The 23,561-nt window shown below is 39.1% G+C and overlaps 1 protein-coding gene across 2 annotated transcripts; it reads left to right on the forward strand.

Moving 5' to 3' along the window:
• The first annotated feature begins 536 nt into the window (after positions 1-536).
• Positions 537-23,552, forward strand: LOC119699394 (plasminogen-like). 2 transcript variants are annotated; one of them, XM_038132796.1, is made up of 19 exons: positions 537-689; positions 3,836-3,971; positions 6,171-6,277; positions 9,130-9,244; positions 10,089-10,228; positions 10,824-10,944; positions 11,076-11,194; positions 12,066-12,228; positions 12,795-12,925; positions 13,696-13,861; positions 14,611-14,777; positions 15,697-15,845; positions 17,288-17,381; positions 18,898-19,018; positions 19,756-19,830; positions 20,175-20,315; positions 21,418-21,524; positions 22,333-22,478; positions 23,260-23,552. In XM_038132796.1, the coding sequence occupies exons 1-19, from the start codon at positions 641-643 to the stop codon at positions 23,419-23,421; spliced, it is 2,409 nt and encodes an 802-aa protein (XP_037988724.1). In that variant the 5' UTR covers positions 537-640; the 3' UTR covers positions 23,422-23,552. The 2 variants fall into 2 exon arrangements, with proteins under 2 accessions (XP_037988724.1, XP_037988725.1); XM_038132797.1 differs by having other exon boundaries at positions 10,827-10,944.
• Positions 23,553-23,561: the final 9 nt, after the last annotated feature.

The following is a 23,561-nucleotide window of genomic DNA, read 5'->3' on the forward strand; positions in this document are numbered from 1 at the left end:
ATCTATGATTCTTAAACCTAATGTTAAATCTAAATCTAAATCTAAAGTTTAAATGAAATTAAAATTAAGTCCTACTCCAAAATAGAAGGAAAAAAAAAGAAAACTCAAAGTCAAGAAGACAGCAGAAAAGGAATTCTTTAACAAAGAAGTAAAATTAAACTATTTTACAGAATTAATATCTGAATCTTATAATCATGCTTACCATGAGATTAAATAGAAGTTGCTCCTTATAAATCAATACAGGTATGCATGGCTGAATTTACTCTAATGGGACTCTAATGTCTAGAGAAATTCAGATCCTGCCTGGACACATGATTTCCCATACTTTCCAGCAAAATTATTCCTGTCTTTTCTCTAGTAGAGAAAGACCTATCCATTTGAGAACAAAACATATCCTGCAGAACAAGAAAGTGCCTTTGCATTTAATAGCATCCAGTAGGAATGATTGAATCTGATTTGGTAATCCATCCAATTCAAGGTTGTTTGAACAGCCACACCACGGAAGGGGGGAGCAGCATGGGAGAATGATTAACTTAATCCTCCTGCCTTGTTTGTTTGATGCTGCCTCACTCCAGTGCAAGTCAATAAAACTTTGAGCACCGACACACACAACTTCCAGCAACCTCCAAGCTGGCCCAAAATGGGGATTAGCAAAGCTGCCTTTCTCCTTCTGGTCTTTCTCAGCTCAGGTAAGAGTCCTTTGCCTTCTGCTTGCCTTGGTGAGACTGGGGCCAGACACTGGCAAGCTCCATGTGATGAAGGTAGGTCCCCAAATCCCTGCATCACAACTCCCCTGGACGATGATGGATTTGGGGCTTGCTGGGCAGCAAGAGCTGCTGCTGAACAGAGTGAGAGCTGTCATTGCTCCAGGGTTGTGTTCATTAGAGACACCAGAAAAGGAGCAGCCTTGGGGTCTGCATGGGCAACTAATGGCTCCCAGCAAATGTCTCCATGGTCAGAGCCAGGGGCACCCTTGGGAAGCAGCCTGTCAAAGGCTTGTACAAAGGCATGGCTCCCTCTGGTTTCAGCAGCCTTTTATCTTAGGTTTAGGGATTTTTTTTCTGTTATTTCCAGCCACTGTGATCCTTATTCTGATTGCTCTAAAGTTTGTTAATGCTTGTGCAAAACAGAATCGTACAGGAAAGGAAAGCTTGTTCTACACACTGCAGTTTCAGTCTTTTTCATAACCACGTTCTTTTTCATTCCATGTGATGGGGAGACCAAATCTGATCACTGTTAGTTTCTGCAATATTTTTGTACAGAAAGATTTTTTTGTGGAAGATGGTACAAAAATTTTGGACCACACAATAACTGAATTGAGCTCTTTAGATTTATTTATATGGGTTTCATACATATGAATAATCTCTGTCCTAAAAACCTTAAACTCCAATGAATTGTGAGATTCAGACCACACAGGTTCTTGCAGGCATCTGTATAACCACACAATATGTTGTGATTGTAGTAAAAAATACAGTTATGAGTGTGCTAATGCATATATAAAGATACAATAAATTAAACTAACATTTTACATATGCAGTTTTAAAACATAAGAAAAAGTAACAGTTAGGAAAATATATGGATAGATTTTAGCTGCAAATATTAGAGACATGCCCCAGCATTAAAAAAAAAAAAAAATCTGTTATTTAATTTTTATCTTGGTTTAAATTCTAGTTTCCAAGCTTTGTTTTTGCAAAAGAGCAGCCTCTGTAAAATCAAATACCTTCCTCAATTAGGTAGGAATTTTATATGAGGGAGAAAAATTTACAGTTTGGGCTTTTATCTGAAACATTATACTTTTGTTTGCAAATCCTTCAAAAAATGGTAGGAAATATTTGGTTTTCTGAATAAGTAGTACTACATCTTTCTGAGACTGTAAAATATCATAGATATATGGAAAATTGTAGCATGAAAATTTGCTGCTTTTTTATTGATGGCATATTTTCCTTTGTATTTTCCTATAAGTAGTGCCCTGCCATGTAAATATAACAGAAAAGGGTAAAAATATTTTTATGATGCAAATCAATTATGACCCTGTCAATGTTTCTAAAATCAAATGTTGTATTAATAATAACAATATTGTTACAGAATGTCAAAACAGAACAGAATTAAGTTTGCATGGAAGCTGTACCATAATAGGAATTCTTTGCTTGTTTTTCTTTTCCTTGTGGAGAGCATTGCAGCATCCCTATGATATTGTCTTAACCTAGTTTAATGTTTTGTCTCAAAACTAATTTCTTCTCAATGTTTCTGTTTTGAAATAACTAGTGGAAATGTCATTGGACTCTTTTTCATTTATTCTTTTGTTTTCCAAAAGCTCTCATTTTCTTCCATGCATACTGCTAAAGTAAAGCCAACCCTTAGGGACGAACTCTTCCCAGGGGTTTTTAAATGCAGAAAAACCCTTGCAGTAACTTCTATGCTTTTGCAGTTGTGTGAGACGAAGCATAATTTGGCTTTTATCCCTATTTTACCAGCTTCAACTTGTAGATGCAAAATGATCTTTAAGAAAATACCCAGTTGCAGACTGAGCAATCTCTCAGGTGAAGGAATTTAATAGCAGGACACTTCTGAGCCTGCTTCACACTAAAGAGTGTTACTCTGGAAAGGGAGGAGCTATTGCCTTTCTCAGCTGGAAAGACATCCCGAAACAACCCAGTGGAGCCCCCTCTCACAGGCCATGGGTCTGAGTGGGACAAGGAGGCTTTTTGTCCCTCCTGCTGGCATTGGGCCATGGCTGAGACAGACAGGGGTCAGAGAAAGTGAAGTTCCTCTCTGCAGCATGGCTGTTATTCCTGAAATTCCAGTCATGGTCTGGTTCATCCCCTGTCTGCCTTTTATTCAGCAATTGCGCAAGGCCAGGCACAAAAGCACTGAGATGTCCTGCAGTGACCAGGGGCCAGGGTGTTCTGTTTGGGGTTGAAACCCTACAGAACAGGGTTCTCCCAGGGACAGATGTTCGTCAGAAGAGTCATATGCTCCACTGATAAAGAAACTGTAAAAATCATAGGGCTCATGCAACTCCATGACCCTGCAGCTGGAAGTCATGAAAATCACTGTGCTATGCACTAATTCTGAGATTGCAAAGGTGTAACAGGAAAATACTAAATGCCAAAGTCCTTCACAAGAAAGACTGTTCTTGAACACTTTTTGAGTTTACCATTAAACATAGCTGTAGTCTTTAGTATCCTACATATTTGACATGCAGCTGTAGCCCAGAGGTTGTTAGGTGAATTTATTTACCAGTTTAGTGTCTTGTCTTAATTCATTGCAATGGAGGGCACCGACTGCTACCTTTATTATTAAGTAAGTTCAGTACAGGGTTATTATGAAAATGACAAACTGAATATCTGACAACACCAGTGACCTGATGGTGGTTTGTTTCTTTTAAGAGTAGGAGCCTTTGAAAGGAGGTTACTGGTAAGTTTGAAGTCATTCCATACAGATAGATGGACAGCAAGGGACAGATATTCCACATCTTTCTTGAGCCCCATTTCTCCTCTGTCCAAAGTATGCATGGCCAATATTTTCTTTCCGAAACACCTCACTTTTTTTTGCTCCTTGGGTCATCTTTTGTGCCGCCATTACTTTATACCATAGGTTTGTGTTATCACTGTTCAAGCCATTTCTCTGTCCTGCCTTACACCGGGTTTTCAGTGATGCTACCTTTTGCCATACCAGGAAGGCATTTTAGATTTACCCATATTTTGTCACCATTAACCCAACTATTTCAGTAATTGAATGGTGATGTCACATGGCTAGGTGAATTTAACGTGAGAGTTTGAAATAAAACAAATCATCATTCCCATTTTTCACTCCTTTCTCTCTTTCCTTTTAGTGCAAGGAAGCATCCTAGACCGCTATGTGAGAACAGAGGGAGCTTGGTTGCTCAACCCAATGAAACAAGTTTATAGAGCAAATAGTGATGAAGAATGTGCAGAAAAATGTGAAAATGAAGAAAAGTTTGCTTGCAGGTAATTTCTACTGGTTCCCACATATATCTTTCATTCCAAGTGATGGAACAATGCGCCCTTTTTATCTGCAGTCTGAACTTTCAAGGGTTTCCTTATGAATATATGGGGGTTTGAGGTTTGCTGGAAAAACAAAAAAAATATGCAAAAACAGAATTCCTGTTCTGCATATGGGTGGACATATAGATGAAGACAGAAAAAACAGAGAAATTAAGAAAGTTATGTTGAACTTCTATTGAAAAACATTGCGATATCTCAATGCACAGCTTGACATGCTGCAAACCAACCTGGCATGGTTTTATCAAGACTCTTGCATTCCTTCTGCAACAAGGAGTCATAATTAATTTCTTGGAATTTTAGGATAGCAATAATGGCATTGATTATTTTCATTGCATTGCCTATCTTGCAGATAAATCCATTATTCAGAATTTTACTAGAATTTGGACTTAGGTAACTTCTATTTACTTTGAGAAGGAGATGCCACCTAAACCTTAATGATTCTAAGCCCTTTTAGCCAAGTCCTCTCACTGCACTTGCATTAATCAGGCTCAAGGGGCTAGAAAGTATGAAAGGTGTTGAACCTGTATTATTGGTCTTTTCTCAGACTTCTGCCCCACTGGAGCCCATTGCTCTGAGCCTAAGGCTGCTAGATCTCCTGTGCCAAAGCCTTGCAGCCTGCTGAGCTCCAGCAGCATAGCAGGAAACTGGGGCAGTGAGGAGAGATGTCCATTGCTGTGGTGGGAGGCAGTCTGCACATATGGGGCAGAGGGGTTTTCTCTCCAGTCTCCCACTTCTGCAGCATGCCGTTCTGAACTCAGCAGAGTGCTTGCCTGCAGTGCTGTTTCAAGCAGTTGGTTCTAGTTAATGCTTTTATTCAAGGCAGGGATACACTGGTGTTGAGTTTGTAAATGTGTTTTATAACTTTGTGTTTTAACTCAAATGAGAAAAGGAGACTTATTTTAAAAAGGTGTAACCCTGAAGGATGACAGAGGTCTGCTGACTGTATGAAATACCACCAATTCCCCCTGATGCAGCTTCACTCTGAGAACCACAAAGAGGGCAGAGCTGCAGTAGCACGTGGTACAGGAGAGTAGGGTGGAAGGCAGAGAGGGCAAGTCTGTATATTCAGATTATATATTTACAGGTTGCAGGGAATTAATGTTCCCTTATGAGGCATATTCAGACGCAGTATCATTCTTTAGCTTCTGCCCCGGGGTCTAAGCCTGCCATCACTTGGCACTGGAATGACATCAGGTTAATGCCTCCTTAATTACTTACGTGAGATCTATTACAATCAAGCAAGAACAGGTGCTGTCTGACAGGAAGGATTTGAGGGAAGAAAGAGAAATGTTAGTTAGAGATTAAGACCAGGGCAGCACTGCAGCATCCTCACATTAATGCTTCAGACCAATCTGTTCAGATCAATACTTCAGACTTATTATCCCACCTTAGAGGTGGATTGGGCCATGCTCCTTAGTTACTTTCCTACTTACAAATTTAACATTACTGGCAGCTTAATTGGCTTAATTGGGGTAACAGCTTTCCTGGTATGGATCTACCCACTGGATGCCATGCTGCTATTGCTCTTTTTTTTTTTTTTTCATCCAGAAAAGCTAGCTGTAGGTATTATTTAGCCTGTCAGAAGGTTTCCTTAGATGCTATTCTAGAGGCTACACCATCTGCTTCAGCTTTGCAGTTTTACAACCTAGGCACTTGCTGAAAAGACAAATGGCTATGAATTATAAAGTGCTAACTCTCAGAAGAATCACCACAAAATAATTTAAAGTCCTGGACTGTGTTTTACCTGCTCCTTGGTAACTGTGGCATACTGTGGAGTGTCTAACTCCTTGAATGACCACTAATATTTTTAAAATTAGGTCAAGATGCCTTGTGTATATATCCCCTTCAACATGGTTTCTCGAACCTCTGGCAAGTTATAAATTTCTTGTTATAATTTCTTCTTGGGGCTCCCTTTCAACCTAGATTTGATATGAACACTTAGAAGTGAAAATCACCACTGAAAAGGTGAGCTGCAATACTCAGCATTTCTCTTAAATGTTTCCAAACCTTTGAAATGTCTTAAATATCACTGAGCTGGAGTGTTTGATAAAATGACAACTGAATACTCAAAAATGTTTTCAGGAAAATAACCATTTATTTAGTATTGTTTCTTATATTGCTCTCTCTTCTTAAATTTAACAGGGCTTTCTTATTTACCAGTAAAGACCAACAATGTTTAACATTGACTGAGAACACCAAAACAGCAATGATATTCAGAAGAGCTAATGCAGTTCTTTACGAAAAAAGAAGTATGTCTATATTTTTTTGTATTATTGGACTGTGGTTCAGATAAAAATTACCTATTTTTATAGTATTTGTATATTGTTGTATGCTGTTCATACTCTTCAGTTAATAATTTGGTCACATTTTTATCCTATTCTTATTTTGACGGTGTAATTAATTGATGTGATGAATTTTGTGTTCCTCTTTCGTACATATTTTATTAATATTTTGCCATAGATGAGGATTATTTGACAGAAATGGTTTCTAATTCTTTTTGAAATTAGAAAGTGCGTCTCTGAGGAATGGCAGCTATCCGATTTTTTATCCTGTTTCAAAAATTATCACCTTATGCCAGATGCAAGGAAACAATTGAGTTTTAAGGCTATTTTTGAATTACATTATCAAGCATGGAGCTCTTGCTGTATGCAGAGAAGAAGGAATATGGTTTATTTTTAATGTAATGTAAATTTCATTGTGCTATTCATTGACTTTAGTAATACAATAATACTTGACTTTAGTAATACAAAATGAACCAGGTTCTCAGCTGCTGAAAATCATGGTGTGGTTTTGATGGGCCAGTTTCTAAGCAAAAGGCAAGACTCTCAGTAACTTGACTGTAAATACCCATGAGCTCCAGAGAAATGCACCTTTACTTCTCTGTTGACTTTGGTGGCTTATCCCTCCCTGTGGGCTAAGACAATGCTGTGTCTATAGCAGCTGCAAGGAGATTTTAGATAGTAGCTCAACAGCTTTAGCTGGATTGCAGCCGAACATCCAAATGAGATTTTTTTTCAGGCGCTGTGGATAAGTGCCTGATAAGGAAGATAAGGAGGTAATTTTTCACAGGAAGGTGTGTAAGTACTGGGTCACATTGCCCAGAGAGGTTGTGGAACCTTCATCTTTGCAGATAATGGCTGGACACAGCTCTGAGAAGTCTCACTCACCTTAGAATCTAAATGTGCTATTTCTGGGGCTATGGACCAAAGATAACTGAGGGTCCTTTTCAGCCTAATATTTTCTGAAGCCTTTGGCCAGCTGCATTTTTTTTGTAGGTAATTTAATGTTTAGAACATTAGTTCTTTCATTATACACAGAAGCAGGTGGTAATTTCCATACGTCACAATTAAGTAACACTAAGAAATCTTCTGCAGTTCTTATTTAGAAGGAAAACTGAGTGAACCAATTAACAAGTAACAAAACTAAAAGTTTGTATCAGTAAGTTATTTGTAAATAATCATCTTGGTTTTTCTTACTGTGATCAGGAGCTAGACTGCAATTTTGGTTTATTTTTGAGACATCCCTTGGATTTACTGAAGTTGGAACCTGGTACTGCAATACTCACTGGGGATTTGTTACTACATGTTTTGGGGCCATAGACATGTGTTTTAGTTTCTTGAAATAACAGAACCACACCACTAAAAGTGTGAAAAACTGTTGTTTGACAACACCAAAATTTCCAAAAATTGCACCTCTGCCTGCAGAAACCAAAAGATGGACCTTGGTATCATAAACATCAAAAACACAACCTACTGTATATGTGTCAGATGCTGTCTGTGTTGCTCATCTTTGAATTTGCAGTATTTTTTTTAGTTGAAGCAATTGCTCGATGAGACCTAGTCACTCTTTATCATTGTGTTCAACAAAAAGGATGACAATTACTATAAAACTGACAGTTTCAGAAGTTATTTCTTTTAATAGTATGAGCTATAAAAGAAAAAGTTAATCTTCTCTGACTTGGAGTAAAAGTAACAAGAATTAAAGCTGCATTTGGGAATTGTTACCTACATATCTGTTTGGAAATAGTTAACCCAAGGGACACGGGTTGAGTTTGGGGATCAAAGTTAGTAATTTGTCATCAGAAAGGAAAAGCCCTGAAGGTTATATAAACGGTCAAAAGTTTACACAAACAAGAAGAGTCAGCACTTGACTGATTCAATGTTCAGTGATTGAGGGGTTTAATGTTATTTTATTGCAAAATTGTTTGAGGGATCCAAATGGCTTCCAGCTAAAGTTTCTAGAGTAAACTTGCCTCTATATATGCATTGAAATAAAAGCATTCCTAAGGGTGCATCTACAAATTCAGGTCTAAAATATCAGCCCTCAGAAAAGCTGAACCATATTTTGGAATCAAATATTAGTTCTTTTCACTGTGGGCAAGACAGGTCTATGTAAAATGGCATTATTTCTCAAGACTTCTGTTAATCTTCTTCTTGTATGTCAGCTTTGTTAGAACTTTGATGCTGAGAAAAACTGTTGCAAAACTCAGTCTCTGCAAGTATTCAGTTTGGACACTACTTAAAGACACTGAGACAAACCAGGTCACAACCTAAAAGACAGATTGCTTCCCTAAGGAAATGGTAAATGAGCTTCCTACTTAGTTTTCTGAGCCAGAGGACACATTGCCTGGCAGTGACTGTCCCTAAACTGCAGCTGTCATGTCTTCAGCTGAATTCAGGTGACCATCTTTAAAGATTTGATTTTAATTACTGTGCATAACTATAATAATCTTATAGGAGGTAAGAAAAAGAGAATGTGTTTCTATTTTGTTATAGTATCTATTTTAATGTTTAAAGTGTATTTTATTATTTAAATCTACTATGGTGTGTTCTCAAAATAACTGGGTTTTGTTACACTTATTTCTCTGGAATTCTGGTGTAGTACTTCTTTTGCTTTCACATACATTTTTCATTCTAAAGGAAGTCAACTTAGACATCAGCTATCTAGAAGGTTTTTACAATGTAAAATGTCTAGTTTTGAGAACATAAGAAGGTCAAAATATGATCAAATATATTTAAGTGAGCTGGCATGAAAATTGATTTTGTGTATGTTAGAATCCAGTGGATAGGCCATGATACTGACTAAGCACATATAATTTCAGTTTATCTTCTGGAATGCAAGGAGGGAAAAGGAGTGGATTATAGAGGAACAGAAGCCAAAACTCAGAAGGGTGTGCGATGCCAAAAGTGGGCTGATAATGCCCCACATAAACCAAAGTAAGGTCTTTTCAAATCTGTTTATATGTTTTTCTGAAATTTTGTTGAGCCATACATATGTGCTAATTTGTCTTGTAAGCAATTCTTTTGATGTTAGAAATCTCCTTATAAAATATTTTTCTATGCCTATCTAGAAAAACAATTCTCTAGTCTGAGTTGTTACTCAGAGACCTCTAAGTGGTGCTACATGATCAACAAAGACACTGTCAGTCCTGGCAGTCTCATTTATATTTTATGGGCTTTACATGAGCAAAACACTAGACAGGGAAACATCGGGTTCTGCTGAAATCAGAATTTTTCAGTAGTCTCACCGGAGCAAGAACTTCTCTTGGCCAAAAGTATAACATGAGGCAGATGAGATAGAGGTGCATCATTTTATCAGTGAATCCACAATTAACAAGGCAGAATTTCTTGTATTTAATAAAAAACACCTAACTGGGTTTATTTAGTAACCTTCTATTCAGAAGCTGTAGCATTCAGGTTACAGAGGACTCTTACATTTCAGCAAATACGTTCTCATTGCATTTCTCAGGGAACATATCCCAGAGGAAGCAGTTCACTGCATGCCACATGGTACCCTGCCTGAGCAAGAACTGCTGGAAACCAATAGCTGAAGAAAGTGCAAGGATTAAAGGCATAACTGGCTGTAGAGGCACTGTATTTCTTGAAGTCTATCATTGTAGCACTTCTAATGTTTCAGCAATAGCACACACTAACTCTTAGGGGCCCTCCAAAGACCAACATCTATAAAGTTGTCCTCAGATAAAGACTTTATTTTTAGAGTCCTCAGCTGAATAATTGGGACACTTTCCTTATTCTGTAATCCCATTTAATTCTGTTCCAGTTACACACCTGAAAAATATCCCAAAGCAGGACTGGAGGAAAACTACTGCAGAAATCCTGACGGGGATGAAAAGGGACCCTGGTGTTACACAACAGATCCTGATACCAGATTTGACTACTGTAACATCCCTGAGTGTGAAGGTCAGGATACATATACTGACTTCTTTCCAATTTTTGCAAGATGTGTTCAAGAATGTAAAGTTATTCAGACACTTTTCTTTTCAATTGAGCATTTGTTTAAAACTTGAATTTATTTCAACACAAAACTTTCCCAAACATTTTCAACATCAACAAGGAAGATATCAAAAGACCCTGAAAACAGCAATACAGAGTATTTTTTTCTCTAAATATAAAAGGCATATGGGTGTGTTCATATATCATAAAATTAGAATTGAACAAAATGACAGTTGCTAGTGCAAAACTCAATAAAATGTGACAGTAGCAAAGAAAAGATTTTAAATTATATCTTAATAGATTCCATTTATCTGTTTTAAAGCCTGTAGTCTGTAATGTTGATTTGGGGTTTCTTTTAATGGAATACTACAAATGTAATCAACTAGTGAAAGTCATCTTTCCAAGGAAAATAAGCTTTTACTTTGCCAAAAAAATGACTGTACTTCAGCCTTGTGCTCTGATCAGGCTCTTGTGCTTCGTGTGAGACAAGTGGGAATGTTTCTGGACCAGTTCATCAGGAGCTTTCTGTCTCTCTTGTCCTTATTCTGCCTTGTTCCTACAGTAGAGTGCATGCATTGCAGTGGAGAAAACTACCATGGGGTAGTTGCAACAACAACATCTGGGCTGGAGTGCCAGCGCTGGGACTCCCAGGAGCCTCACTCCCATGGATACCTCCCAGAAAAGTGAGTCAGGTTCTATAATGGTCTCTTTATCACCAATGGTGGGCTGAAGACCACCCTGCACCAGACAGGATAATTGTTACAGCTATTAGTAGTGTGTCTTAAAACCTAAAAATCTTGTTTTTCTGGTTCAGTTTTCCAGAGAAGGATTTGAAGAATAATTATTGTCGTAATCCTGATGGAGAACCTCGGCCCTGGTGTTTCACTACCAGTCCAACTAAACGCTGGGAATATTGTGACATTCCTCGTTGCAGTGAGTCTGGCTTCTAGGCTTATTCTAGTCAAAGTGGTGTGAGAATCTAGAACAAACAGAAGAGGTCTCAAAGATAAAGAGAAGTATAAAAGACAGCTGAATTTTATCTCAAAGAAAAAAATTAATCACTTTAAAATGAATTTCTGTTTTTTTTAATTGAGGCTAGACATTTCTGTCATAGGTATTTCTAATGTTTTTTCTGGAGCACATCTCCCTTCCTTGATGTGCTTTCCTATGACCAGGCATTTCAGGTGTTTCTTCTGGTGTTCCTCTTTTGATACCAAGAAATTTCACTCTTCCTGAAAATACTTTGGCTTTTGTTTTGCTCTTCCAAATGAATTCTCCACCTTTTCAGTTTTGTTTTCCCCTAAAGGCATGTCTTTGCCATTATACTTTTCCTTGGGACTTCTCACTACACCTCATCCATGCTGTCTCTCACCAGAGTATATCTATTTTACACGTGCACCGGTCTGTATCACTGATGGGCCAGACACTTCCACCCCAGTTTTCTTCACAGTATTACCACTTGTTCACTTTCCAGATCTGTTCTGATGAGGCTGCTAGTATTTTCATATCCTGACTTCTGTTTCCTGTATTGTATCCTGGCTGCTGTAAAGGGGCAGATGCAAGTGCCCTTCTGGCAGCCTGACTGCTTGTGAAGAGCTCAAAATGGGAGAAAGAAAAGTTAAGAAATGTATCGTTAGATCTTTTCTCTGCCTTTTGGACTTTTCAAATATTTTGATATTAAAAACTTACCTGCAGAGAAATCTAAAAAGCCTACTTAATTATAAACATCAGATAGGTTTGATGGTGTAGTCTTTTACTATATCTAGAAGGCACTGATTAATTTCAGTTCCTTTTTCTGTAACAGCAACACCCCCACCACCTCCTGCACCAGGACGCCAGTGTCTCTCAGGAAGAGGAGAAGACTATCGAGGCACAGTATCTGTTACTGAATCAGGAAATACCTGTCAGCACTGGAGCTCTCAGTCTCCCCACAGACACGCTCGCACTCCTGAAAACTATCCCTGCCAGTAAGTGAAACCTCTCTGTTATTCAGTGTCTGTGAGAAATACCAAGTCTCAAAATTACTTCAGATTTCGTCATCTGTATTGCAAAGTTCTTCAGTTACACCAGCATTCATCACCTGCTGGATCTCATATTTTCAATTTTTTCATACATTTCTTTTTTATTGACTTCTTTGTTCTTGAATACAGGTGTCTCCTCTTCTGACTTTCAAGCTCTTCTTGGCTGACTTTTTCCCTCCTCATTTCATCCTTTTAGTGTATGATTGCTCAGATGTAACCATGTGGAGTTAGAAGAGTACAGTTATGATATTTGCTTGGGGCTAGATTCTTTCACCCTAGATTCTCTCTGCTGTGCTACTTGACCCCAAAGTATTACAGTCTCTTAATTCATCCATCAGTAGTGCAGGTATCTGGTTTAGCACATTCAAAACACCAGCGAAATGCAGTTATTCATGTAACAAATGGCATCAGTAAATACAACATTAAACTAGGCAGCAAGAGATTCCACAGCTGTTCATAATTTTTAAAAGATTTCCAAGAGAGACTTTTATCAGTCAAGTTTTCTGTTCTAGGGGCCTAGATGAAAACTACTGCAGAAATCCTGATGGTGAGAAGATGCCATGGTGTTACACCACCAACACAACTGCCCGGTGGGAATATTGCAACATCCCCTCCTGTGATAGTACCAAGCCAGAGGTCCCCGGTAAGAACAGGAGACAAGTGGAAGTGAAGGGTCATCATGGTTTATTTTGAAAAGTCTCAGCAATGCTCAGTTGCATTGCTGCTGTCACTGTTGGCATTGCTGTGTCTAGTTTAATTCCTGGGTTTGATGTGGAGCCCAGGCTGGTGTGTTTAGTCTGGTGGCTGAGTGCAGAAGGTTTTAAGTCAGCTGCTGTCTCAGATCAGGAAATTTTGCAGTAAAAGAAGTCTTTTCTTTTTGCCCATTGGTAGTTACCTCCATCGATACATTTGTAAATGCTCCATGGAAAACTTAGTTAGCTTTACATGCCAGTTCCTTAAAAACTGAATCTGTAGCAAAACCTAAGATCATTTAGGAGCATTGAATCCATAGAAAACTCCATAGAAAACAATGAGAAGAAAACTTTCATTACACAATGTCTTTTCTTATGTCTTTTTCCACACATAAGTATATGGCAAAGACACAGACAGCCCCCATCCTGAAAAAATTTTGATCCATATGTTAACTATTTGGCTTGTTATCGGAAATAAATCCCCATGTTTGACAGTAAAATTAAGTACAAGTGCTTTTAATCTAGCATATAATGAAATTTTTGCAAGCATCTTTTGAAATCTTCCTTTTGATCTACTGTCTGAGAAGGATTCTGTTACAGAGAGCATGCTGTGGTGGTCAATGAAATACTCTGGCTTCTTGTTTTCTGTTGTCTTTCTGTGCTCAAGTATAAATGTCAAAGTATTAAGATGCAAGAGATTGGTTTCTGTTATTCACTGCAGCTGTTGATGTGCCTGAGCAGGCCCAAGTTACTGAGGAGTGCTATCAGGGCAATGGGGTGACTTACCGTGGTACAGCTTCTTTCACTCGCTCGGGAAAGAAATGTCAAGCCTGGAGCTCAATGTCGCCTCACCGGCACAACAAAACGGCAAAGAACTACCCAAACGCGTACGTGCATTCCCCGCTTCCAGGTGCCATTGGACAGTGGTCATTCGTGAGCTTGCTTTGATTTGCATCATCATTGCACAGCAATGATTATAAAGCTGGGAAGGGAGTGTACTAGATTAAAATAATCCCTTCCTTTTCTTCTTCTTTTATCATGGAAACATTTTTTATTAACTTCATCTTGAAAAAAACACAGGTGTCACTATTATGCTTTAGACTAATTAACTGTGTGTTTCTATATTACTTCTAAGGCAATTAATAGTTATAATAAATATTCCCTTATGCTGAAGTGAACTGTTTCTATGCATTAATTTATTGATGAGTTTAAGTCTTTGCTTCCTAGTCTGCAAGTCATTAAAACTTTGAAGAAGGGATAGATTGTTTTCTTATTCCTAGTATTTATCACTTATTTTTTGCAAATGCAAAAAACTATTCCTTTTTTAAAACTACTGCTATATTTGAAAAAAATTAATTATATCTTTGCTCTACATGTATGCATTTACTTATCTGGATTTTTAAATTATATTCTACTTTAAGTGTTAATCAGTGAATAAGTATTTGGCATATTTAAATATTTAATGTATGTGTCCTGATTTCTTTCTGCTGTAAAAACCATTTCAACTAGCCATGACGGAATGTACATGATAAATGGTATATGCTAACTCCGAAGCAGATCTGCTTTCTAAAATGTTCTTTTGAGTTCTCCCCAGGGCAATGGCATGGATAGGAATAAAATATGTTTGCATTTGTAGGGGCCTGAGCCAAAATTACTGCAGAAACCCGGATGCCGACAGCCGTCCATGGTGCTACACCACTGACCCCAGTGTGAGGTGGGAGTATTGTGACCTGAAGAAGTGTGATAACCAGGAGCTACAGACTGTACCTAAGCCTCCTCAGACAACACAGGAAACAAATGCTGGTGAGAATACTTTCAGCTTCCCCAGAAATGCTCATAACCAGGAAGCTGGTTTTTATGGAAACACCTTCAAGAATTTAATGAGGATGAAATACAAGAATCTCTAAATAAGTACAGAATTTAATACAGTATTGTAATCACGGTCTTAATTTTCTGAGCATTTTTGTATAATTTTATAGCAGGGTTTCTGCATTAGACTTTAGGCTAATATCACATCTTTTACCTGCTACATCTGGCAATATTGGAAACACGAGGAAGCAGGTGACTACTAGTCACCACACTACTGTGGGCGGGCAACTAGCAATGACAGAAAATGGAGCAGTGATGGCATTTTGCTGGCACCTGCTCCAAAAAGTCTTTTCCTGTGCCATGCTTTCACATTTCTAGGGTTCCACTTACTATCAGAGGACAGCTGGCTTTTTTTTATTCAGTTCAGATGCAAATCTGTTATGCAGTAGATGGTTAGAGTACTGCAGCTTTCTTTTTTTTAAATTTTTTTTGCTGTGACATGTTTCACTAGTTAGAAAGTTAATAATTTTGGCTGAATACATGTTACTATGTTTTACCTACAGTAAAACGTGGCATTGGACAGATATCAGTGTCTGCAAGGAAAATACTTTATGAGTGCATGGTCTTTGTAGTCCTGATTTCTGGAGTCTTGAAGGATTGACTGAATGTAGGCTTCTTTTATTTATGACTTTTGTGATCATGAAGAAAATTTTTAAGATGCAAGAAAATTAAAATATCATTGTTAGTCATCCTTGACACTATGTAGCCCTTCTTTCCTCATCTACGTAATATGTAGGACGTGTAAATTGTAGTAGTATTTCCTCAAATTTATCTCTGCTTCACCATCATCAGGTATGGATGTGGCCCAACAGCTCACAGCTAACAACCATTTCCTTTCCTTCATTTTTTGCAGAGTGCATTGTTGAAAATGGTGTAGACTACCGTGGCACAGTGGCAAAAACTGCAAGGGGCAGGACTTGTCAAGAGTGGAGTTCTCAGAGACCTCATAGCCACGACTATTTCACTCCCACAACTCATCCAAGAGCAGGCCTGGAAAAAAATGTAAACAACTTCATTTAATACTTGTTGTCATTGAGCTCTTCCTGTCTTTTTCAGGGTCCCTCAGCGAGCATTTGGTGACAGGTCTTTGTTAATTTATTTTCCTCAGTTCAATCTGATCATGATAATTCTTGCTGACATGGCCAGTGTGGTCGTTGTGGGACACAGAGATTCCCAGGAGCTCTACTCAGTGCTTCTGCAGCACATCCGAGGGGCTTCAGATGGGCTCTTGCTTCTCCTCACTGCTGAGGACTAACCAGAGTTGGTCTGTGGGCAGTGCCTCTGTCTCCTCTGCCAGAAAGAACACCTGGGGTCATAGGTTTCAGTAGTACCAGGGACAGGTGAGGTGGTGATGAATCCAATGTTTGGTGCAAGTTCCTTGAGATACATAGCTGATGGATTGTAGCCCCCCATGCCCCAGTAATTCCCCTTCAGCCTCCAGCTTCTGCCACAGCCCTTTATTCAGGGCTGTGTACCTGACCACCCTGGAAGGCAATCTCCCTTTCTAACCTGCATCTCCCTAGTCCTAACAAATGTACTCATCACCAGTTCTTTAGACTTGTAACATCCCATTTGCAGTATTTGCCTCATTTGTGACAAGCTTTGCATGTGATATAAAGAGCTTGTTTGATGTTGACAGCTTGAACTATTTTTTTACCAGGTAGATGACTTTAGAACTTGTTTTAGTCAATTCTTTGATGGCATCGCATACCTTGTATTGAATTCCAGATTGGGGAAACTCCCTCTAAAAAGCTGCCTGTCATAAATTCTTGGTCCTTGCATTTGTCAGGGGCTCTTGGTAGCAAATATTTTCTCCTTTTTTCTAAGACATGGGATATGTTTCAGGATAGGGAAGGGAACTGGAAAAGATACCTGGTAGCATGTAGTTGTGTGAGGTGTCTGTGCTGAGGAGGGATCAGTCAGTATGCCCAGGGAAAGCCTAGAGAGTGTTCAGCTAACCAGCACCTGCATGAGGGGGAGCACTGCAGCCCTGCATCGACACAGGCATCATCAGGTTGAGCAAGAACAGCTTGCACAACACTCACTTGTCCCTGAGTCACGCAGCCAGAGTGGATGTGGAAAGACCTCAGGGCTGATCCTACTGCTCCTATTAACTGCAAGAAAAGCAGGAGTAAATATCTTCTGTGCTTTAGAAAGCTTCATCCAAACTCAAGATCTCCTAACTTTTGAGATCTCAAGGATCCAAGGTTGCCCTAGTGAAGCTTAATGTCGGATGGTAGTTGAGAAAGTCTGATTTTTATTATCCTTTTCCAAACTCACAGAGCAAATGGAAAAATGAAATCAATTTTGGCAAACGGAATGGGAAGTCACTTATAAGAATGAAAATAAAAAATATTTCCCAAATTTTGTTTTATTTTGAAGCTTTAATTGGTTGGCCTTTTTATTCCCTGGTTAATAGCTGGCACCTTTATTCTTTGTTACAGTATTGCAGGAATCCTGATGGAGACGTGAATGGACCTTGGTGCTACACAACAGACCCGAGAAAAGCCTGGGAGTACTGTGACATTCCCAAGTGCCGTAATTATTCCTTTAAAGACTAGTGTCTCCCTTTCCCATACCTCCAGCTGGAGAATACTTGGTGTTTAGTCTGAAAAACTGATATAAGTGCAATAGATATAGATTAGAAATTAAGGCTCATGGGAAGTGATGTTCTCAGGGTCTCTGTATGAAGACTTAGGATTGGTCTTCCTTGAAAGCCCCATATGCATCATAAGCTATGGAGGCCACTGAAGCTCATGTGTTTCAAAATGGGCAGTTCCAGCAGAAATTTTCCCTGCCCCAGCCTAATCTCCTGGCATAACTCCGTGTGTGTGGCCTTGCTGAATAAGGCACGCTCTTATACCAGCAAAATCTTTGCACTCCCTGCTCATGTGGCTCTGGTTCTCTTCTGGATGACAACCAGATTGTACTTCCTCTGATATTGTACCATATCTGATGTCTGCAAAATGCATCTGACCCTAAATGTTTAACCAAATGCCCTTTGTCTTTCTTAGTAGTAATCAACCTCTGAATGAGGTGCTGCAACAAAGTGTACAATGATAAAGTTTTATAACATTTTAGTTTCTAGTCCGTTCATGCCTATCAACAACAAAAAATATGCTAGGAAGAGAGGTAGCTGTCAAAAGAAGGGTGACTTTCTTGCTGCTTTATCCCCTCAGCAGTGAGCAGAAGAAAATATGCTCAGATCAAAACCCAAAAATGGAGCAAACAAGAAAAGGAAAATTGTTGTTGTAAACACACTGGACCTGTAAAAGTAGTACTGCAGTGAAGGTGTTGGGCTGGGACTCTTAAAAAAAATCACATTTTCAAATCCCTATTGTATTGTATTTTGATGATCCATTTCTTCTTTAAATTAGTGCTGTTTTTTTTGTTGAGAAGGCAATCTAAAGAACAGAGGAAACATGGATTTTGCTTTTAATTTCATTAGTTAGCTCTTTCTGCTGACAAAATTCTAAATTCTGTGTTCTGATAAGACTCAGTTCACCAAGGCCGAATAAGATCTACTTTATTTAATCACTCAGAGAGATCTGAAGTACCAAATGATCCTAAGATAAGAGCTGACGAAATTTTGTTCCTCAGAGACAGCATTAGAATTTCACATGCTGTACCACCAAGATTAGTTTAAAACATCTGCTAGTGCAGCTTCTGCACTGCTAACATCCCTAAGAGACCATTTAAAAATGGTGAAAGAATTTATTTCTTTTTTCTCTCTCTTTTCTTCTCCTTCCCCTTCTGTTTTTGTTTTGGGTTTGTTTGGTTGTGTTTTTTTCCTATCTGGCTATAGAGCTACTTGTGTGTAATTTGCTGGCCACTGAGAACTCTATGGGAAAAAAATTTACTAGGCATTTTCAGGAGTTCCAGATGAAGGTAACCTAACAAAATATATATGATGTATGGTATAGAATTGCTTGAAGAGAATCAGAAGCTGAAGTGAGAAATGTAACAGGTTCACCTTCTAGTTCACTGAGTTCACAGTGAATATGTAGCAAATCACTTAAGGTCCTTACAGTGATGTTTTTTTCTTATTCTGAAGCTCCTCCTCAGTATGAATGTGGGAAATCCAAGTTCAGACCAAAATTGTGTGCTCAAAGGATTGTTGCAGGGTGTATTTCACATCCACACTCCTGGCCCTGGCAGATCAGTCTCCGTACCAGGTATGGTCATTCCCCATTACATTGGAGTCTACATGCAAAGCAACTTTGCCTCTCATGAAATGTTACAGTAAGTGGTTCAGGCATTCTAAACTTGATTTTAATTTAAAAATAGCTCAAGGCTAAACATTGTGTGTGCTATTCTTAAAGAAGGTCATTTAGACAACCAAGAACATTCTATTTTGTGACAAATAGTGAGATGATCAATTGTTAATTGTTAATTTCAAGAACATTTTCAGTAGAAGGCAGAATGACTTTAAATCTGTCGCTATATTCTGCAATAGAATCTGTTTCCAATGAATAAAGCAACGGTAGTTGCTAGTATACCTCTTGATCAGTCCTTCCATGTAAACATTTGGTCCTACTGGCAAAATTATGAATAAAACTGGGAATCAAGGCCAGTTGCAGAGCTTTATGACTGTGATAAGGACTAGGAAAATTCAAAATCTCTAAAATGGTGAACCACGCTGCACACAGGGTTTTCCAGTAATAGAAACACTGACTAAGAATGAAGATCAAGGTGTTTTCATACAAGGCCTCCTAAAAATGTCTACAGACTCTTACTGTCATTGTAAAAAGCATTATTCTAGGAAAGCAAAACATTTCTTAATGAAATTGTAGAGTATGGTCTTTAGTTTGTAAAGGCACACATGTTGGAAATATTACCTGAAAAATTACAGTAGGATTAACTTCCCCATCTTAAACCACTACCCTTTTAATAACATTTTTCTCTATTACAGTTATGGGATGCATTTCTGTGGGGGAACTCTGATAGATCCTCAATGGGTTCTTACTGCTGCCCACTGCTTAGAAAAGTAAGTATCTGTTATAGTCTCCACCAGCAACTTCTTGCACAAGATAGAAAATAACAGGAGAAACAAGAGACCCAATAACCAACCCAAGCTGGTTGCAAACAGCTTGCAAGCAGTCAAGAATTGAGCCAAGTCTATTTGTCATTCATGAAGCTGAATTTTCACTGTAAAGCAGAATGACAGTGATAACTCCTGCGAATTTGATTTCATGTGCCATTATGAGGGATTAAGTTTACTCCAGAGCTGGCTATCTGGCTTTGATAGAGTAAGGTGCTCAGTAACATTGTCAGTGGTCTCTGTTCTGGTTGTGTATTCATCAGCTCACCATGTGCAATCATTTCCAATAGGTCCTCACGACCAGCTGCATATAGAGTGTACCTTGGATTACACAGAGAAGTAGCAACAGAGCCATCAGTACAAATACGTGATGTAGACAAGTTGTTCAAGGAGCCACACAGAGCAGATATTGCTCTGCTCAAACTGAGCAGGTACCTTCTTTCCTGAAGCACTCCTTTGTTATGATGGGACAAGATGACTAAAAAGTGGTTGCTGCTGTTGTAGAAATGAGTGTTTCTGCATACTCTCGGTTCAATTAGTGATTTGAGACCCCCTCTTTCTTCCCTTTCTGCAGAGGCTCTGGGGTTTCAGAAAGGGAAAGGCTGCCTTTGGGAGGGGAGGAGGCCAGGGACAGTTAGCCAGGCTGGAAATGCACTGGGTGTCAGCTGCTGCAAGGTGAGACAGTGGCAGCAGAATAGGAGGTGGTAATGCCAAGAGGAGCTTTCAGTCTGTGTTTCTACATGCTTATACCTTGATAATGTAATGATGATTGAAACCTGCAACATTAACATGATGCCACTCCATGCTGTTTCCCTGCTGTAGTGGGGAGATTTCCTCTTCCAGCAGGGCTGGCCAGTGGGCAGGCAAAGAGCTTGATGTAATGTCCAGTATGGCCCTTCTTGCATCCATTTTCATTCATTGGAAATGCCCTCTGTAGAGCTGTGCAATCAAAGGGAATTTGTCCATGCAGCTGCCAGCAGATGTGAATGTGTGGTGCTTGGGCTTTCAGTGCTGTGGCTGCAGTGCACGTCCGAAACAGATGCAGGGTCAGCTTAAAAATGTGGTCTTCTAAATGAGCTTTTGCTGCACCCAAAGGCAAGTCAGATGGCAAGTCAGATGGACTTAGGTTCTGCTGTGTGCTAAGAGTCCTGACAGAAAGTGATTTAAAATCAGATTGGATGCAGAAAGAGCAAGCTAACACCTAGTTGTTAAATGCCACTAAATTATATCCTTTGTAATAGTTTTGTAATTAGGTTCTGTTGGCTGTGCTTTAGCCTAAGTCAAAGCATTCTCCTGGATTAATGTTGGTTCTTTTTATGTTTCAGACTTTTCACTTTTGTGTATCACTTTCTGTGGGTTTAGAGCCTAAGAAGCAATTTTGCATGTCAGAAAAAAAAAAAAAACAAACAACTGAAACTAAGGATTTAAATGATAAAAGGCTAAATATATATAAAATATTTTTAGAAAGTAGTAGGTAGTGTTAAGGTAGTATTAATAATTGTGCTAATGATTGTTCCTCTTTGTTCATTTCAGACCAGCAGTTATTAATAATCATGTAATCCCAGTTTGTTTACCAAAAGAAAACTCTGTGTTAGGAGGAAGAGAGGAGTGCTATGTGACAGGCTGGGGGGATACAAAAGGTGAGACAGCATTGACACATTTAAAAGTTCCATGTTTGCAGATTGGTACATACTTGTATCCAAAGTGTGCCCTCTCTTGTGCCCCACACGAGATTAAAAACTTGTTTCATCAGGTGCTGCCAGACTTCCCACTGTCTCTCTGACACTGATTCTCCTAAATTGTTCTGTGCCACGTAAAGTGAAACCCTCTAAATAGATGCTACAAGAGGAGAAGCAGAGCTAAGGAGTAATTTCTCTCTCAGTCCATATGCTTTTCCCCAAAGTGGGCTTTTGCCCAATTGGATGGAAAGTTTTTCTAGATTGAGGTTATTTCTTAATCACATAAATGTGACTTTTCTCATTCTCTTGAGTGATTCTTCCTCCCAACCAGGCTAGTTCACACCTCACACAAATAAAACCTTTATTTTTAAAACCTCTCACTCTGTCTTGGTTTAAAAGTGCATTGGTACCTTCTCTGCCTCCTTCCCATCATGCCATTTTCTACTGTTTGCTTCCTACCTAATTTCTTCCACACAAAATTCAGATATAGAGAAATAAAATGGCTTGGGAATGACTCCCACAAGTATGTGTGGGTACTGGATCCACATGTGAGAACAAGAAGGTCAATGGTGGTGGTAGAAGGTGAGAAGTACCATAATACTGATAATGCTTACTGATTTTGGTATATCTTCATATCAAGCCCGGGAAGTATGCACAGTGCACACTATGAAGATTTTACTGCTTGTCCATATCCTGATATTTGTGTGTTGTGAATATGATAATTACTTTTGTAATTCATTCTTTTTTCATCTCATTTTTGTTTGCAAAGGTACTCCTGGTGATGGCTACTTAAAGGAAACTGGCTTCCCTGTAATTGAGAATAAAATATGCAACCGCCCTGAATTTTTGAACGGTAGAGTTAAAAAGCACGAGCTCTGTGCTGGGAATATTCATGGTGGCACAGATACCTGCCAGGTAAGAAAATCTGTCAGCTTGAGAGTCAGTTGTAAGCACATTCAAATCAAATAGGGCATTGCTTTTTGGGCTTTAGAGGCCCAGAATTATCCTCGGGGATGTTACCACACCACGTGTGTCTGAGCTGAAAAATGCCCATGCATTCTTCTCTTTCCTTGCTCCCTTGTCTGCTGCTGGGAAGTGGGGCAGTTTTTCAGATAAGCCTGAACTCCAGAGCACGTGGAGTTGCAAAAGTCAGCTGCACAAGTCAGGTGTGTGGAAGCCAACTTAGAATGACAAAAGGTCTGATTTTCTTTCCCCAGGCCCCCTTGCTAGCCTCAACCAGATTACCTCCAATGTCCAAGCTAGCTCAGTTAACAACATCTCAGTTAGCAATCGAGGAGGGATGCAGTGGAGCCTGCCATGCAGGCAAAGCAAGGGCCAAAGGAACTATGAACTTCCAAGTATCAGTGCCCCTGGATCATCTAGTAATAACACATACACATGAAGACCTCAGAAAAGAGATTGAGGGAGGAAGCACAGTTTAAGTTAACAAGGGCAATCAGATTCTTTTCCCCCTTACTTCAAAAATAAGTGTAATGCCTGGGTGACATGAAGAGGGCTTTTATTATAAAAGTGTTCAACAAAATGCATGGAAAACTCTTGCCTGGTTGGAATTCCAGTGTTTCCTTATAACTACTGTGTCCTTTGCATGTGGGAGGTACTTCTATTTCTGTGCCTCCTGTGGGAAGGCCACATGGGTCTGTCCAAGAAGGAATCATCCTGTTCTTTTGCTGTTTAGGGGGACAGTGGAGGACCTCTAGTCTGTCTGGACCAAGATAAATTTGTCCAACATGGAGTCACCTCTTGGGGCCTTGGCTGTGCCCAGCCCATGAAACCTGGTGTTTATGTTCGAGTCTCCCACTATATTCCTTGGATTAAAAGTGTGATGGAAAGCAACTGATCCTGGGTATGGACTGCCCTCTCCTGGAAAGCAGCATGCACGTCAGAAGTACAAGATTCCAAGTGCAATATTAAAGCTACAATCATTTATAAGAAAGCAAAATAAATATGATCATCCATTTTAAATTGCTATAAATTAGT

This window comes from Motacilla alba, chromosome 3 (genome assembly GCF_015832195.1).
Source record: "Motacilla alba alba isolate MOTALB_02 chromosome 3, Motacilla_alba_V1.0_pri, whole genome shotgun sequence".
In the NCBI taxonomy this organism is placed as follows: Eukaryota; Metazoa; Chordata; class Aves; order Passeriformes; family Motacillidae; genus Motacilla; species Motacilla alba.

What these genes read in the sequence shown, in the direction of transcription:
- LOC119699394 (XM_038132796.1), top strand. Translation starts at nt 641, where the DNA reads ATGGGGATTAGCAAAGCTGCCTTTCTCCTTCTGGTCTTTCTCAGCTCA. An exon ending in AGTTCTTTACGAAAAAAGAA is followed by an intron (nt 6,278 to 9,129) that starts GTATGTCTATAT and finishes ATATAATTTCAG; the next exon opens with TTTATCTTCTGGAATGCAAG. An exon ending in GCTCTGCTCAAACTGAGCAG is followed by an intron (nt 20,316 to 21,417) that starts GTACCTTCTTTC and finishes TGTTCATTTCAG; the next exon opens with ACCAGCAGTTATTAATAATC.